This window comes from Ammospiza nelsoni, chromosome 2 (assembly GCF_027579445.1).
Source record: "Ammospiza nelsoni isolate bAmmNel1 chromosome 2, bAmmNel1.pri, whole genome shotgun sequence".
In the NCBI taxonomy this organism is placed as follows: Eukaryota; Metazoa; Chordata; class Aves; order Passeriformes; family Passerellidae; genus Ammospiza; species Ammospiza nelsoni.
This window is the reverse complement of record NC_080634.1, coordinates 94,785,104-94,803,049: the sequence shown is the minus strand read 5'-3', so window position 1 is coordinate 94,803,049 and position 17,946 is coordinate 94,785,104. Positions and strand designations below refer to the sequence as shown.

Genomic DNA, 17,946 nt, shown 5'->3' with positions numbered 1-17,946 from the left:
CATACCAGTAGGAAAGTGGTGGTTTGGGGGGCATGAATTTTAAATATTTTCTTCAAAGTAAGAGGAAGAAAGAATGGAGCAACCTTATGTGATAGTGGAACAATGGAGAAGGAGGTAAGTGACTTGGATGAAGGACACTGTATGAGAATGCTTGTACTTGGTATTCTTCTGGCCTGAGCAAAAGTGATCATGCAAAAGTGCTGGGAGAGGTGTGCAGGATAGGCAGAAAGAGCAACCTGAATTAAATGAAACCCCTGAGTGCTTGTCCTGCGCCATATAGGAAGCATGGAGCCCAGAAAGAAGGGCATGAAGACAGTAGTCCTCCTTCCATAATTTAGGCTGAAGTGATAACGTATTATTTTTCAGCTTGTTACCACAGTACTTGGGCTAGTAAGAAAGGAGGTGACCATACTGCCTTTGGATTGTCCTAACAATTTTCTGAAACTCCACTGAAAGTGTAATTTACATTCATTACCTCAGTTGTGTCATTTTCTTTGCCTATGTTCTAGTTTTGTCTGACCACATGGGGAGCTAAGGCAACTTCCTAATACCAGTTTTCTTGGTTTCTGCCAAGTTAGTAATTTGAAGTGCTACTGAGGTCTTAACAAGTTTCAGTTTGCTGTGAGAACAAGTGAATGTCTTAGATGGAGAAGAAAACACCTCTTTGAGCTTTGCACCACCTCAGTGTGTGTTGTTTTGACCTCTCCCTCCTCTCCCTGAGCTGCTCTGTGTGAAGATGCAGCCTTGTCATGGCAAAGCAGAGGCTGCATCTCCACCAGGCAGTGACATATTCCTGGTACTGTTGCTGACTTGAGGTCCCATGTCCTCCCACCACCTGCCTTCTGTCCCTCTGTCCTTCCTCTAGGTAACTTAGACCAGAGAGAGGGGAAGGGAGGATGGTGTGTGTTCTTGAAATAGAACATTCTTGAAATAGTCTGTCTAATGCTGTGAGAAAGAAGGATGATAATTCTGGAAAGGTTGACTTGATCAGTTAAATATCTAAATCTGTGAAAGTGTCCATTTGTTGACATACTCAAATGTTTCTTTTTGTTTCTTGTCACTGCTCTTTGGTGTCTCCTTTGCTTGTTACCGTGATTTTGTTTCTTTGTATCACAAATTAAGGAAATGAAATACTCTGCATGGAACAGACTGTAATATTTTAAAACTTTTTTTAAGGTAGTCTTAAAAATGACAGGAAAAGAGTATATATATACACCTTTATATATACCTTTGTACTATACTTTTAAACAAATGTTACTGCAAACTTCATTTTGACCTGCAATGTAAGCTTAAGTGATATCATAATGGAGCTTCAAGCTCAGAAAGCTTTATTAATAACTCTGCTTGGCTTAAACTGTTTTAAAGCACCTTTTCATAATGTCCTTTATTTCTTCTTTCTGCTAAGTGAAATGTTGCTATATAATAAACTAGAGGAACACACTGACTACTAGTAGGTGGGCAGAGAAAGTGATGCCCTGGAGTTACTGAAGCTTTATTGCAAACGTTTTATCTTATTTTCATTTCATAAATATGCTTATCATGCTGAGTTGTATTTTCAGTTTAATTTTCATCATAGCACATTAACTTGAGCATACAGCATCCTCCTGTTTGGAATCTAATCCACTAATCCATCATGATTCCCATCATGTAGAAGAATACTTGCTCTGCTGCCTTTTTTTTTTTCTTGTCATTTTGCCATGTTTTTTTGGCTGGTGAACCTGTTCTGTAAACTCAGACTAGCTCCCAGGCTGAAAATAGATTTATCATTTTATTTTATTTTTGGCAGAGAGCTTATAGCTCCATCATTGAGGCACTTTGTATTGCAACATCCGGAGTGGTGTTTTATTCTAACCTGACATGTCACAATGACCAAATGCTGTCATCCTGCCAATTCTAATGCTGCCAGCCTACCTTGCTTGACAAATTCCTTTTCTTGGGCATGAGAGTTAAATGTTTTTTGAATTCCACACCCACCTTGAGACAGTTTGTCATTTGAGTTTTCTCTTTAACAAATCCTGGCAGTGGCAGAAACTTCCTATGCTTTCCTTCTTTTTGCCTGTGCCACTTTGTCTTGTTTAATCCTCCTGGTGTTAAACATTGGGTTGTGCATATAATGCTGTAGTGGATTATTTGTGTGTTTTGGGGGAAATATTGTTTGGATATGGTTTGAGTTTAATTCTGTGCCACCCTCCCACCCTGCCCACAGCCTTGAAGGTCTCCTGGTTCATTGTTCAAGGTTTGTCCTCTTTGAACTTCTCCAGGTTGGTGTTATTTCCACCTTTGTAACTTCTCTTCTTAATTTACCAAACAAAGGTGGTGTATGGAATAAATCCAACTAGCATTGAGTGCGAATCTTCTAGCTGACAGGCTTCAAAGGTGTTTTCTTTTGGCTGATCAGCTTCCAGTGCACTTGGTTCAGGATGGAAAAGAACTGTAACAGGCAAGGCAGAGAGATACTGTTGGAGCCTTCAGCTGTGAAAGAGCAGATTTCTGACAGTGAAACATAGCAAGAGTGCTCTGTACCCTGGTCTCTTGAAGACAAAATGTGTCCAGTGCCCTAGGTCTCATTTCAGGTCTGTAGTCCTGTGCCAAAGATCAGTTCTGCAGTAGTTCACACAGGAGAAGAGTCTCTGTGAACAAAATCAGGGTCCATCAGGTGATCTCTGGCCTGATAAAAATGATCTCGATTGGAAGTGTTGCTCTTTGGGTATTTCTGTAGCAGGAGAGTGGACCTGATTTGATCTCCTGCTCCAAAAAAGATTCTTCCATTCACCTGGTAGTAGAAGCTGTCAGTCCAGGGCAGTATTTCTCAGTAAGGAGGGACACGTGACACAGAGCCCTGGCTGGTGACAGCAGCCTACATGACATGATATGATAGATAGATATGATTAGATACATAGATATGATCTAGATATGATCTCTGTAGCAAATGGAAGTCCTTTATGTAGTATCACAGGCTTACCTCCTTGCTCTGCTACAGCCATAGCTGGGGTTTGTCCTCTCTTTCCCTCATGTCCCTGCTCTTGCAGCGACAGGAACTGTTGTCTTGTTCTGCGTTTAAGTGCAAGAAGATACTTCATGTTTGGGGATGATTCTGAAGTGGAATGGAATTTAAGAAAACTTCAAGAAACCAAAACAGAGAGGAGAGGCCAGAGTGTGAGGGGAGACTATTTAAATCTAGTCCAAACTCACTAGTATTTCAGGTTTTATTTTGGACTGCAGATACAAATTAAGTCTAAGTCCCAGTATCATCCTTTACTTTTGGTTATCATGAGTATCAACAGAAATAAGGGTATTGATATTAAGGGAATTTGATTGCAGTGTCTTTGGATATCCTGAGACAAACGTACGTAGTAACTAATGTCTGAGAGATAAGACAATTAGACAATTAGTGAAAGGTGTGGTAGTGAAAAGGGTGAAAATTAGGCTGAAGGATTGTGAATAAGTTGTGTAGTGCCTAATTGGTGCAAGGAGTCTCTCAGAAATTTGCAGTGGCCCCTTTTTTCATAACTTTGTTAACTGTGAAGCCTCAGGAAGTAACATTTAGTTTCTTCACAAACTGCACCCTTCGGGGCTCAATTACACTCACTTTTTATTTCTTTCTACAAATTACATGCACTGGGTGGCTGTTGAAGTCTGGAGAAACAGAACTGATAGCTGTTGGATGCAACTCCAGCAAGCAGACAATGTTAGGTAATTTAGATGTAGTCACATGGTGATTCCTCTAGCAAGTGTACAACAGCAGAGGCTTTGTTATGGTTCCTTTACATTTGCAAATGGAATTAAAACATATATCTGGTCTTCTTTTAACGGAAGTTGATATAACTTAAATATATCTGTAAATATTTATATGTGATTCCTTTTTAATAAAAGTGTTAAATATGAGAATGAGGTTGGGATGATAATTTCAGAGTAAACTGTAAAATAGATATGGTCTTTATGGAGCACATTAATTACTAAAAGGTTTATATGATGTGGTGATAGGCATTAAATTGTTGATTTTTTTCAGTGGGTAAAGGACATATAGATAATTTATCTGCTGAAAATAGTAGAGCACCTGCAACTAAAATGCATGGATTAGAAAAGTTAAAGCGATGAGTTACTATCCCCTTACAAAGTCTATTAATTATTTTAATTCAACAAAGAATGTGCTGTATCAAGTGGCAATGCATGTGCAACATGTGAAAGAGAATAATGCCAGTCTTTGATTCTGCTAAAAGAACAGCAGACTGAGGAGACACAGATGTCTGCTTGGTGCAAATAGCCATAATTCCCCCTCCACCCCCATCACTACAGTATGAAACGAATTTAACCATTTTTAGCAACTGTTTATTGGAGCCTCTTGCTATTTAATACTGAGTTATATGCCTTGAGTATGTCTTCGGAGTTTGAGACTTTGGCTGCATCTATTACTCAAAGAATGTATTATTAGCTCATGCTAGATTTATTAAAGGGGACCAGCTGCTTGGCAGGAAATGCTGCTTGGCAAGGCTGTAAGAATAGCATTCCCTCAGTATGCTTGGTTTTCCCCTAAACACCTGCAAAAGCAGCCACTCTATTGACTGCAGAATCTAAACTTCTTAAAAATAAAGGACACAGACTGAAAATATGAGCACTAGTCTTTGATATTAGGAGTGTTGATACTGTGACCTGAGTGTGTCTGGTGTGATGTGTTAGCTGGGCATTCAGCTGTCATTTTTTGGGTGTCTGTAGCGAATGTTGCTCTCAAATAAGAGAGTATGTTTCCTCTGACTCACATTTGGAACACCTCTACAGTCAATTTTTACTTCATTTTGGGTGGTCTTCCCACACTGTGCAGAGGGACTGAACGGCTTAATAGGAGACAGACTTACTGTTTTGGAATTTGGGGGAGAATTTCTTGGGAACTTTTGAATTTTGACTGCTACGAGCAAACCTAAGGACTGGGACAAGATGACTGTGAGCAGAAGGGGAACATCCCCTGCCTGCAGGAGTGGTTGTCCTGGAAAGCTGCATGGTTTATTTCCTACTGAAGTTCACTGGGGCATCTCTCACTTTTTTTTTAAAGGGGAAATGCTTAATATTGCTGTTTAGGAACTTTATGTACATGTCCGGGACATCAACAGAAAATACTGACTTCTGTAAAATTTTTTTTCCAGGAAAAAAAAATATTATTCCAGAAAGAATTGTTGGAGCTAATCTTAGAATGAAGCTCTTTGACTGTGTTGGCAGTATTTGCGTCAAGTACTCAGTGAGGGCTCATTTAGCTTTACAGCTGATGTGAAGAGTGAAGTACTGGTTTTAAGAGCAGTTAAAAAGATTAACAACAACAGTAAAATCCACTGTCATGTCTTGCAAAGAAGCAAAAATTCAGCATATTTATTTTATGCAGCCTTTCTGGAAGGAGTGCGTGGTGAAATTGAAACTTTTCATCTTGCACGTGTTGTACAGTGGTTTAGACAAGGTGTCAGGAATAAGTTTGTTATCTAGGACTGATGAAAGCTGGTGGTCCATCTTCTGGTTAACTTCAGTGTGGGCTATACAATTGGCCACACAGCTTTCTGCTGAAGAGGCTTAGTCCTTGCAGTGGGAGCTGCTCTGTAGAAAAGAAGACTTTCATCCCTTCTGTTGCCCTTATGCTATTGCACAAATCCAAAACATGGACCCCTACCAGCCACTGTGAAGAAAATTAACTCTACCCCAGCCAAACCCAGCACACAATATACACTGCTTTTCTGGTCTTTAATTTATTTCTCTGTCTAGTTACTATTGCAGTATTTTTGTATTTATTACTCTGTTTTTAGGTTGCCTGAAGCTCAGCAGAGGGTCGGAGGATGTTTTCTAAATCTGATGCCACAAATGAAAAGCTTATACCTTACATACTGTGCCAACCACCCATCAGCAGTAAATGTCCTCACAGAACACAGGTATGTTAACTTTGATGTCTTCTGAGTCTGATACAAAAATGCAAAATATGCACTTGAGAAAATACAAATATACACTTGAATTGTAAAGCTGTGATATCTCTTTTGACATGTTTATTGTTGTAGAACTTGTTTGAGGGGAAAAAACCCTACACTTCTAAATAAAAGATTAAATGCCCCCTAAAACAAAGCTGCTTCATGTGGCCAGGACAGCTTGTCACTTTTGGCAGTGTATTATCAACTATTTGAGAGAATTTTTTCATTGAAGGAATGCATACTGGACTTTGAATGTGTAAAACAATCTTTACTGATTGTCATCTTTGTTTTAAAAATGTTGCCATAAAAACAAGTGTGTGAAATAATGGCAAAACTGACATGACTTTGGCTCCTTAGACAGTTGGTGCATTGTAACTTAGCCCTGTAAATGCCTGTGTATACTTAACTTTAAAGTGTATTATACCCCTAGCTTTGCTTTTGAGTGGTATGAGAGAAGTATGAGGTTTACAAAATTACTATTTTCTGTAAGAAGTAGGATGCTTAGTTAACATGATGTAGGGTGCTCAGCTTTTGGACAGACCTTAAATTTGCATGGAAGATGCCCTGTATCATCTTGGGGGAAAAGTACTGAGGCCAGAATTTGATTAAAATAGTCAGCTTTCACAAGCTTTTGCTATATACTTGTCTTCTGATGACCCTCATGCTGAAGCAGCTGTCAGTTTGGGGTGGTTTATGCTTGCTTCTGGTACAGGACAGAATCATGACTTCTTCTTGGAGGTCAGCTCTAGGACAAATTCTCACAGGATATATGTTCTTTTTACTTCACCCTCTCCTCTTTGTCTTGTTGTGTTGGACTAAGGTAAAGATATTTTGAGTACTCTTAACACTTAGAAGACCAAGAGGATCACAATAGATTTTTTCCTGTAGTGTTAGCTTCTTTTAGGAACTCAAATTTTGTTTTAACATCAATATTGTGTTATGTTTGTGAGCTTTACTCATAATGGTATGAAGACAAAAAACCTTCTAATTACCAAATACTATGAACTTCCATATATGTTAATAATACATATAACTGTATTCCAACCCCACTGGAAAAATCAAGCTGCAAATTCACATTACAGTATAGGCAGAAAGCAGGTAAGTTTTTGTCATTAAAATTCAGCAAGACAAAAATATTTTTAAACCCCCCTGATGAAATCCTAATGTGTTTGTTTTCTTTCAAATTACCCTCTTATTACCAGTTTCTGTAAATGGTTTTCAATACTTTTAGGATTAGAATTTTGTTTGTTTGATTCTTTATGCTCTTTCCCAGAGCTCTGGGATTTAACCTATAGATGGAAGATGACATGTGATAGCAAAGTGATCATCTGCATTTCTTTAGATTTGGGGATATCTGTAAAGGATTATCTCAGAACTCAGAGAAACGGTGATAGAAATGTGAGGGAGGAAAGCTGGTTCTTCTGCAAATGGGGAAGAGAAGCATTTCTTATCTTTCATTTTTCTTTTTGTGTAAGATGTCCTAGGAAAAATTCAGCTTCAGGTCTCTAAAGTCAGCTTGACATCACATCCTGGTGGAGAAAATATAAGTGTGATAGAGGAGTTAAGTAATTTGGTTGTGGAAGTTTGTTTGTATGAGCTAGCTCAAGGGAGGACAAGTTGAGATGGACAATTTTCTATTTAATGCTATTGTGTTACTAGGCATGAGTCAAAAGAATTGCATCCTATTCTTTCTGATTACCCACCTCTTATTATTCTGTTACCTTAATTTTTGTTGTTCAACATTGCTGTAGGTAGCAAGTGGCCTGTCTAAATATTCTGCTTGAGACAGCTGCCATGAAGAAATCATAAGGTGGCTTTAAGCAGTTCTGAACCTCTGCCTCTCAGAATGCTGAAAAACTTCTTAGTTACATTGTTTCAGAGCAGAAGAAAACAGAGAAATAACAAACTGGTTGGAAGCATGAATAAATGTAAAATACTCAGAACTGTCTCTTTGTCTATTTAGCTAAAAATTTTTTAGTGTGTAAAAATCCCCTATAAACCTAAATTTTAAAGTTGCCCTGAGGTTTGAGGACAGCCATGATTATAGTAATGGTGAAACAATCACACTGCAGTTTATACTGGGTAAAATACCAAGGTTTAAGGTCTTTTAAGGAAAAACAATGTTAGTTGGCTATTTTGTCAGTACAATTTTAGAAGAGAGTCCAAACCCATGTGTTTTAATAATAGCAAAAATAGGGTAAAGAAATAAGTGCATGTGGAATACTTGGACTTTATTATTGTGTTTGTAGCATTTGTGCTGTTCAGTAGCATTTTAGAGAAGAAAAGGGAACTGACTGAAACAGTTTGATTTGGAACATAAATTCTTACTGTCTACAGAAGGTTCTTTCTTGCCATGAGCTCTGCGCTATTCATAAACTGAACACATATTACTGTACCTCTGAAAGCCTTTTTACAAAAAACTCCTGGCAAGTGTCAAATTCTTATATCACAAAATTAGTATTTTCTTCTCAGTTTATTAGAGTGCTTGTTTTTGTGGGAACCCATACCAACAACAGGAAAAATCTTCAAGATAATTGCTCTAAGTGCAGATTTTTACATTTAAAAAAATATACTACTTTTATTATTGTTTTTTTAATGTCACTGGCTAAAAAAGCTTTAAGGAAATTGGCTAAAGCATTAACTATATTCTTTCTTCAGAGTGATTGGATAACTTACATTAAAATTGTAAGCACTTGTCTGGTTTGGTAGTGGGGATTTTACATGTCGTTTTCTGAGCTATCAATGGTGCTCTTCAAACAGTCTTGTAAGACCTGTTAAAATGGTGTTGGCACCTTGTAAAGTCTCTGTGTGTATGTGTAGGTAAAACATGATATTAATGTGCTCAGAATTACTGTGCACTTCAAGAGACTTATTTTGGATAGCATTCTTGTGAATTAGGTTCTAAATAGCAGTCCTAGGGATGGGGTTTGAGATGTAAAAGGGATGTAAAAGTTGGAATGTGACTGTCTTATTTTTCCCTTTCTTTTAAATGCCATCCAGTATGAATGCATATCTGTTTCCACTTTATCTTTTGTCATTCACTTCTTGATCATATGCAGCAGCAACATGAGGGCTTTCATTCAGTTAATGCAGAATAAGGGTTTGTGTGTGCATATATGTTCATGTATGTATGTGCATGTTTATGTAAATACAGTCTGGGCTGAAGGGGGTCAATCATGTTATTTCAAGAATAGACATTTATCGTGTTCAAATCTTCAAAGCCACAAGCGCCTTTCATTTCATTAAGTTAAATTATTAATATTCAGACTAGTAAAAGACTATTAAAGTCATTGGAGACCTGAGTGTATGTGAACATAAAGAAAGGGGAATAAAGCCTAATGGAGCCCATACACGAGTTCAGGTTCCAGAGCTGTGTTTCTGAAGGTGTATTTGCCTCTGATAATTACAGCAACAACAAAATCTTTCTATTAGGTTTGGGAACAGATTCTTTTCTTGGTTCCAGTTGTAGCTTTATAAGTTTTATCCAGATGTTAAAGTTTGCATACAAAATAATTTCTCCTATTTTGTACTGTCTTCAAATTTGATAGATACCTTTTTGTCTCAGGAATTGTTTTGGAGCTATTGCATACTTTTTTCCCAGAGTTTAAATTCCTTCTGCTTAAGGTTTTTGAAGGATTACATAATTTTTCCTCAGATCTGTCATTGTATCTTGTAATTGACTCTTAAGCCACTGGCTAGAGCTGAAGAGGTGGAGTTTGCCAGGTACAGTTGGGTGGTGCTCTGGCAGAGCCCAGAGTTTTCCATGTTCCCTTCTCAGAGTGGCTGTGGTGCCACTGTACACCATCCCTATTTTATTTACTTTATTCCACAACAGTCCCAGCTTTTTGGCTCCATGGTATCAGGTTTAGTTTTGCTTGAAGATCCCAGTTCACATCTAAGGGTAGGTATTCCAATATATGGTATTATTTTAGGAGATAATTTTGCTTGCTGGTGAGACCAGTACTGCCTTGAGGGTGTAGCGTTTAGTCAAACTAGTACTGTTCCTGTGTGTGCTTCTGATCACAAACATGTGCTTGCCTTCCAGTAAGAGAAGTAACAGAACGAGCAGCTGAAGGTGTGAAAGAGTGAATGTCCTGCAGATTAAAATACCCAGTTGGATACAAAGTACAGAAATGGGTAATTGGAGCAGGATGAGGAGTGTCAGGAACATGAAATGTTACCTAGCTGGAAAAGATCACAAGCAACAAAGTTCAGTGCAACAAGAAAGTCTAGCAAAAAGGAAAAAGAGAGCAGGCAGAAGCTAGGACTGGGACTTCCAATGGACTATATCCAAAAATGACAAGAGGAAAGATATTTCAGTAGGGGATTAACTGGAGTTTTGAAAACATAATTTAAAAAAACAAGTGTAACGGGCTCCACTGATCAGTGGATAAAAAATTATTTTGAGGAAATATGGACAGTACAGACTCAATAACCAGCATCAGGTATGTAATTTTGGAGGGGTAGAGTGGGGCGTTCAACTTTTTTACTTTGTTTCAACAGCAGTATATTTATTTTAAAACAGAAGAAAAATCTTACCAGAAGAAAATTTAATTTGATGAAAAGGCAGTTGAAAATTACTAACACACACCTGCCTTTTTTTTTTATATTACGAAGTGGCAAATACCGAGCCAATTCTCAGCAGCGAGAAAGCTATGCACAAATCTTTACTTGCTGAAACATTAATTTTGCTAGATGCTTCTGTTCTCTGAGGTAACATGTCCCAAACATATTCTACACTTGCATCATGGACCTAGCAGTCTGGATAAAATTTGTGGAGCTGGAGCATGACAATTACTCTGAGTAACTGGAGCGTGGAATACAGATCAGCTTGAGTCAGAAAACTCTTTGTGCTTCCCCCACTTTGGTGGATCCCTGAGCCTGCAAGAGTGCAGGCTGATGTCATACGCCGAGCAGCAGTCCCTGAGAGAGGAGCTGGGCTGGGAAGTGCAGCCCTAGGAAATTAAAAGCTGCAGCCGAGGGGTTGCTGAGCTGAGCTGTGTCACGACACTCTCAAAATGCGGTGCCTCTGTGCAGTCCTCAGACCCCTCAGCAGTGATAGCTCATGCTCCATCTATTACAAACAGAGACCTCCTTCAGAAGTGTAAGTTGTGATTTTAAATGTTTGCAGTTTTAGTTCCTGGATCTGCTTTCCTCAAGGTTCAATGACCTTTTTTTTTTTCCTTACTTCTGTTACTTGTAGGCACATCTGAACTTTGTTTTCTTCCCTCTTCCAGTGTGTGATTTGTAGCTTTTGAGGGCAGCTGTTCCGAGAAGGATTTGAATATATTAGTAGGGCTTAAAGACAGTTTTCATGGTGACCTTTAAAATATCTCAAGCTGTGAACCAACTCCAGTCTGGAGTGGGGAGAGCTCTTCAGTTTGAGATTTCAGAATAAATTAAGCACAGGACCTTTGTATGCTTCTCTGCATTTTATTGTGTAAAGTGATGTGAGTAGTGAATTAAAGTCTCATCTGCCTCTTTCTGAAAAGCTACTTGCTTAGGCAGTTGTGACTGAGTTGATGATTTCACTGTTCAAAAGATTTTCCTGTTCAGCTAAATGATAGCTTTTTATTAAAACATACTCTTAGCTGTGGGCTGCAGTTTCATTTAGCACATACTGCCTAGGAGACTGTGGTACTTGTAGGCATCAATTGAAATTGTGACTGAAAGAGCCATTGTCTTTGACAAAGCAGCTGACACAGACTTTTTTATGTTGCAATTAATTATAAAATGGTTGTGAGCTGTTGTTGTGTTCGAACAGTATTTTAACTCCCTCTTATGTTTTTGAAAGTAAAGGTAAACCCTTCCATTATGTCCTGTATGCTATTTGTCTTTGTGACTAAATGAAAGACACTCACTTTAAGCTTTGAGCTAAAGTAACATCCGCATTTTGATGGATATTTTATATCCACAAAGCTGCAGAGATGCTGGGTTGGTACAGCATCAGTAGAGTGCTAGAGTGGTCTGTATGATGGAACTGCTCAGACAAAATTTTGGGTACTATTGTATTAAAGGAGTGTGTGCTGTGTTCAGACTAGAGCTTGAACAAGCAGACATGTCAAAACTTGTAAGAGGGAAGTGTAGAAGTGTATGAAAGAAAACATTGTCCTCTTGGGAATGATGGGAGGAAAACTTCGTCATTCAGTTTTAATTACACCTATTAACACTGCTCCCTGTTGATGCCATTGCTAAGCCTGTTTTTCAGGACTTTGTGTACGTTTCAGGTGAGCTGAGGTTTAAACTTGCTCCATAGATTTCTATATTGTGATTAAGTAAAAAAGGTGATGATCAGCACCAAGTGTCACTTGAGCGGAGAATGGCGTAACTGAGTTTGTTTAGTTAAAGGGGTTGCAGAGTAGACAGTGAAAACAAGATAATGTCAGCTTTTTATTTCAGGTTTCCAAGAAGTCATTTTTAATTCAAGTTACAGTAAATTTTCCCCTGCTTTTTCACATATCTTTCATAATACTGAAGTTGAAGAAATGGAACAATGATAATGAAAACTAGAAATGTGAATGTGGGTGAAACAGTAAAAGTTTCTCCTACAGTAAAAGCATTAAAAAAAAAGGGGAGGGGAGGAGGAAGTGCCTACATTGTCTGAGTGGATAGCTCAGTAAATACTATTTGTATAATGCATTTATATGCACTCAACAGTATGGAGATGGCTGAAGTAGCTAGGAATGGGGGGTTTTGCCCCTTAGCAGTGTAAGGGCAAAGATGAGGACTGTTCAGAGCACTGTTAAATTGAGTAGCCTGTGGTATTTGAGATTGGCACATCTTGTGGAAATGCAGCTTTGTAGGGGTGAGGGCATCTGTGTAATGCACTTATGGATTGTCCTGCCTGAAATGAGGAAGAGTAGTAGATACTGTAAAAGGGCAGAGTTGGTAGAATGAGGCAGCAGGGGCTGTGTCTGACTGAAGCAAATAAAATGCAAAGAATGAATTTAAACAGCTACTTCGTCTTGGTTCTTGTAGGAAATATCTTTAACATTAAGAAGATGAAGTATCAAGTACTGTGTGTAACCTGACTTTATGATGCTGAAATGGGTAGGGCTGATTACAGGTGCACTGAATGGATAAAACAGAAAAGCAATGACTTGCACATGATCAGTGTCATGCACATAGGGAATTGAAATTTAAAACCAATGAGTGCTGTGGGACAGAAGGGCTTTCCTGGTGAACTTTGGTAAAGCTTCCTGTGTAAACTGGGTGTCATACTTTTATTACTTTCTGGAAACAGTTTCTTTTAACTGAGTCAGGAGGAGAGCAGGTGACACCACTGTAGCCAGGAAGTCTGATGTTTCAGGGAATTACCCTGAATACTTGACCAGGAAGTGGGAAGCCCAAGACACAGTTACAAGTCAAAATCTGTAGTGTTGTTTAGGTCAAGTTCTGAAGTGGTGTGATTTTATGCTAAGCAAGGGCTGTGATTAAGGAAGCATTAGGCAAAATAGGTCTTCAGCCTCTAGGTATTCATAGCTGGCCATCTTCACTTAAATTTAAATTTAAGCTCAAAAGTACTCGGGTTCATCTGCGTTGCGTTATTATAACACTTCATGCAAGGTATTGTAGGAAGTTTTTTGAAGTGTTTTAATTTTGGCTAAAACCCGTCTATGTCACAAGCTGATTTAGAAGGTCTGGAGTTGCTGATATATCCTGTTTAAGAGGGATGCAAGGTCTTTCCCAAGTGTGCCCAGCTCTTCTCTTTGCATCTTTAAAATGCACAGCAGATGTTGAGAAATCCCCTCACCCTCTTTTTGCACTCTGTAGTTAAATGCAGCTGAAATGGCACAAATACATACACTGAGGAGAGCGTGGGCCTTCTTAGAGTGGGGACAGAAAGCTCTTGAAAGTGGTGGTGTAAAATGATGATGGACCTGATAATTCAGAAACAGTGCTGGCTATACATAAGCAAGGTGTAGTGCAAGTAAATTCTAAGTAGCTAATCCAAAGACAAGTAAACTTGGAGTAAACTGTATGGACAAGTACCTTTTCTGTGAACTGGGGGAAACTTAGGTGTCTGAGGGGTGAAGGATCAGGTGGGATGGTGGGTAGAGGACTTAGATTGGGATGGGAAGGTCACAGCTCCTAGAACTATGGAATCATTTAGCTTGAAAAAGACTTTTAAGATAAAATCCAACTGTTAACCCAGCACTTCCAAATCCGCCACTAAACCCACGCCTAAGCACCATATTTGTGTTCTTGTTCTGTCTTCAAGACATCTACTTGGACAAATAACGTGAATAATCAGTATCACTTGTTCTGCAATGGGAAGGAGTGTGTGTGTGTGCCTTGAATGCAGTAAGATGTTACATTTTTAATAAATTACTTTCTGTATTTTTTTACATAGATTTTTGCCTTTAGAATTCGGTGTTCTTTTGCAACTTGTATTTTATGAAGCCTGGCAATCAGCCCAGATGCTGCTGTATCTTCCATTATGAATGGAGAGGGCTCATTTTGTTCTTGGTGATTTAAACTCCTGAAAAGCTAGTCCTCCTCCACCATAGTCCTTTAAAATATCTGCATTGTAAGCAGAAGATGTAGCTATTTTGTTTCCTTGATGGCAAAGGGAGCTGAAATTCTCAGATCTGGTGTTTTAACTGAGTTGCTGTAAAAGTTGAGGGGCTGGGCCAGTTCTGAATTATTCAAATAATTTAAAAAATATCTGGAGAGGGGAAGTAGCAATTCATGATACATGGAGAGAATGGATTTCTTATAGTGGCTTTGCTGTGAAAAGAAATATGTTGTGTGAGTCCACACTTAATGGAACTCTAGCTCATTAGAAAATATACTGCATGGTGATTATTTCTACCGTTTGTATCAATGTTGGTAATTTTTTTGCATTAACATCTTGGATGTGAGATGAGGTCATTAAACATGTACGTGCAAGAGAAAAAAACTTCTGGAAATTTTCTTAGTGTCTTTTTCTTAGTGCCTGACACCATAAAAATACCTATTTTTTAAATTGTATATGAAACATTTGACTCTTATTTGTGTATTGTGTAAACTACCTCTAAGGTCATATGTCATTTTACTAGAATAAAGAGCTGAGTAATAAAATAGAGCTTTATTCTGTAATTGTTGCTTGAATGGTGCAGCATTTAGGAACTGTCTTTGAGCACTAGTTATCTAGAACAGTAGATTTGTTCCCATGTGTGTTTTTCCCTGGTTAGGTCCCAAATCTGCACATGGCTTTGTTCCTGTATTTTGTTTAATATACAAACTGGTCACAACACTTAAGTTATACTCAAATTTTTTATTTGGCCTCCTGTTTTATTGGTATACTTCATTGCAGGTGAAAGATTAAATTGTGAACCCTATGTAATTTGTTTGCTTTGATAATTTAATCTTAATTTGCTTAAATATCTTGTGTACACAGTGAGGAACTAGGAGAATTCATGGAGATGAAAGGTGCAAACAGCCCTGGGATCCTTGTGCTGACCACGGGCCTCAGCAAACCTTTTATGCGTCTGGATAAATACCCCACGTTACTCAAAGAACTTGAAAGGCACATGGAGGTATATCTTATCAGCATTTATGTTCCAGCTTAATGATGATTTGACAACAATTATTTTAAAGGTACATGTCAAACATGATGGGACCCAAAATTGCATTTGCTTGCTCTTCAGTCAGCCTTCTAAACTACAGGCTGCAGTGCTTTATGTAAAAGTCAGTGCAGTAAAACTTCCTGTAGAAGATAAATATTTAAAGTAAAACTATCCTGAGAAGCTAATCATCATTCCTAGGATAGTCTTACCAGGGTCTTCAGTTGACTTGACATTGAATGTGTCCACTGCACTCTACTTGAGGCCACTTTATCTTGCAAAGGGGGTGCTGCTTTTCACCTCAGTGTGCTGAACACATTGGCAAAATAGTCCCTCTGACTTCTAGTGAGCACTGTCCAAAAGTGATCTTTAAAGGACAAGAAGGTCTTTGAGGACCTACTCTTTTCACCTTTTCATTTTATAGGTTATATTTTTGGAGTGGGGAAAAAAGAGAAATAGCAAGTGTGGGGGTCTTGTCACACAGATTGATTTGCCAGCCAGTGACAGCAGAACATGCTAGATAGTCTGTAGGAAATCACCTTTGTGACAAAGCTAACCTGCCAAACAATACTCTAATACTTTCCCCTTGAGATTTCAAAATCTCTTATCCACCAGGTCTTGTAAAACTTCTTTGGCTCTATTTTAAGTATAGCTAGCATTGTGCAAAGTAACTGAAGTGTTACTACAAGCCAGACCCACCAGTGTTTAATATAAGAAGGCCACGAAGAGACTAGATCAGTCTACAACTTCAATTTTGCAGAATTGTTTATTTGGTTTTAGTTAAGCCCCTACTGATTTCAAAATTAATTTTGCTAGAACTGAACCTTTGATATATGTTTTCTCCATTTTTTTTTTTTAGGATTATCATCCGGATCGTCCAGATATTCAAAAATCCATGACTGCCTTCAAAAATCTTTCTGTAAGAGTGATTAAAGAATGGATTATGTATTTTCAGTAGGATGCTTTCTAATTGCATCTTCCTTTATTGCTTAAAAGAGTGAAACTTTTTCATAAATGTGTAATAGGTATTTTAAAGGCTGGAAATCAATGCCGTATGTAGTCAGAGCTAAGGATGATAATTTGCTGGGGAGCTGTAGTAAGTATACTATTGGTATAAGAGTTGTGCAAAGTGTTCTGCACCTCTTTGTCTGCCCTCTCTGTCCTGAAGAAGGGCTTCTTTACAATAAATGAGTACATGTTCTGATTTTTTTTTTCTACATGCCTTCCTTCTCAGGAAATGGCTATGAATGTGAGAGAGTTAGAAGAGAAAAGTGCTAGTGAAGTTCAGAAGATGCCAAACTTCTAGTAATAATTGGAACAGGAAGAACAGATAAGCTGTCTGCTACTGTCTTTACAAAAAAAAAAAAAAAAAAGAAAAATATGCCTCAACTGCAACAAGCAATGATTAATGCAGTCTCAGTTACAAGAAACTCAATGTGTTGTGCTTCCTTTTAGGAATGTATGCTGAGGATAACCTGAAAATCTTTATTTTTTAAATTAGAAATGTAGTGTTATCAGTGTTTAGAAGAGGTTTGTGAATTACATCCTGTTGAGTGTTATAAAAGCAAGAGAAAACAACTGAGAATTTCTCAACAGAGTTTTCTGTTGAGAGAAATTCAAATAACATGAGCAGGTTGGAGTTACTTAATAAAAGTAGGAACACAAGGCTATAAACATTCAGGTTTGCACAGGTGGCATGCCTCTTCTTACTGAAAGATGCTTTGTTGTATAGATATGTATTTCTGACAGCTGCGTTACTCTTTGCTACTGAGCATGTCCATTTTTGGTTAGTCATACCAAAATTTGAAGTATAAAGGAAGGAGAAAACTGAGTAACAGAGCTATTACTGAATTTGGAATGGTAATTGAAATCGGTGTGTTGAAAAGCTGTAATATTTAATTTAGTAAAACTAGTTTATAAAAAATATTGATAGCAGACATCTAAATGAAAATGCTATGAAAACTGCTGTCTTCTGTGCATTACAAGCACAGCAGCAGTAAATACAACTGTAGTGGTATTTCTACCCTTAACCCATTCCAAACTGGTAGAGTTTATAGATATTGTTTTCCCTGTGTTTGTTAGGCACAATGTCAAGAAGTACGGAAACGGAAAGAGCTTGAACTGCAAATCCTGACAGAAGCTATTCGTTGTTGGGAGGGAGAGGACATCAAAACACTTGGCAATGTGATTTACATGTCCCAAGTCATGATCCAGTGTGCTGGAAGTGAGGTAATGTCCTTCTCATCTTTACTCTCACTCTTCCAATTTTGAATGAAATTCATTATAGTCATTACACAGCAGAAATAAAGAGAGTGATTCAGAGATGGTAATCTAAGCTAAAATCTTTGTGTTGATTTAAGGCATTTTTTTACAAAACCTGAAATAAAATTCCTTGAAGATGGATGGTCTCTTCTGTAAAATTTACTGAAAAGTGACTAAATACAGCAGTTATAAATATG

The 17,946-nt window shown here is 38.0% G+C and overlaps 1 protein-coding gene across 3 annotated transcripts in view; it reads left to right on the top strand.

The window, feature by feature from the left end:
- Positions 1-17,946, top strand: part of ARHGEF7 (Rho guanine nucleotide exchange factor 7) — a 116,122-nt gene that overhangs the window by 67,212 nt on the left and 30,964 nt on the right. For all 3 annotated transcript variants that reach the window (XM_059493097.1, XM_059493091.1, XM_059493102.1), the window contains exons 9-12: positions 5,784-5,906; positions 15,322-15,460; positions 16,347-16,406; positions 17,570-17,716. In XM_059493097.1, the coding sequence (XP_059349080.1) occupies positions 5,784-5,906; positions 15,322-15,460; positions 16,347-16,406; positions 17,570-17,716 (469 nt within the window). The remainder of the gene's footprint in view (positions 1-5,783; positions 5,907-15,321; positions 15,461-16,346; positions 16,407-17,569; positions 17,717-17,946) is intronic.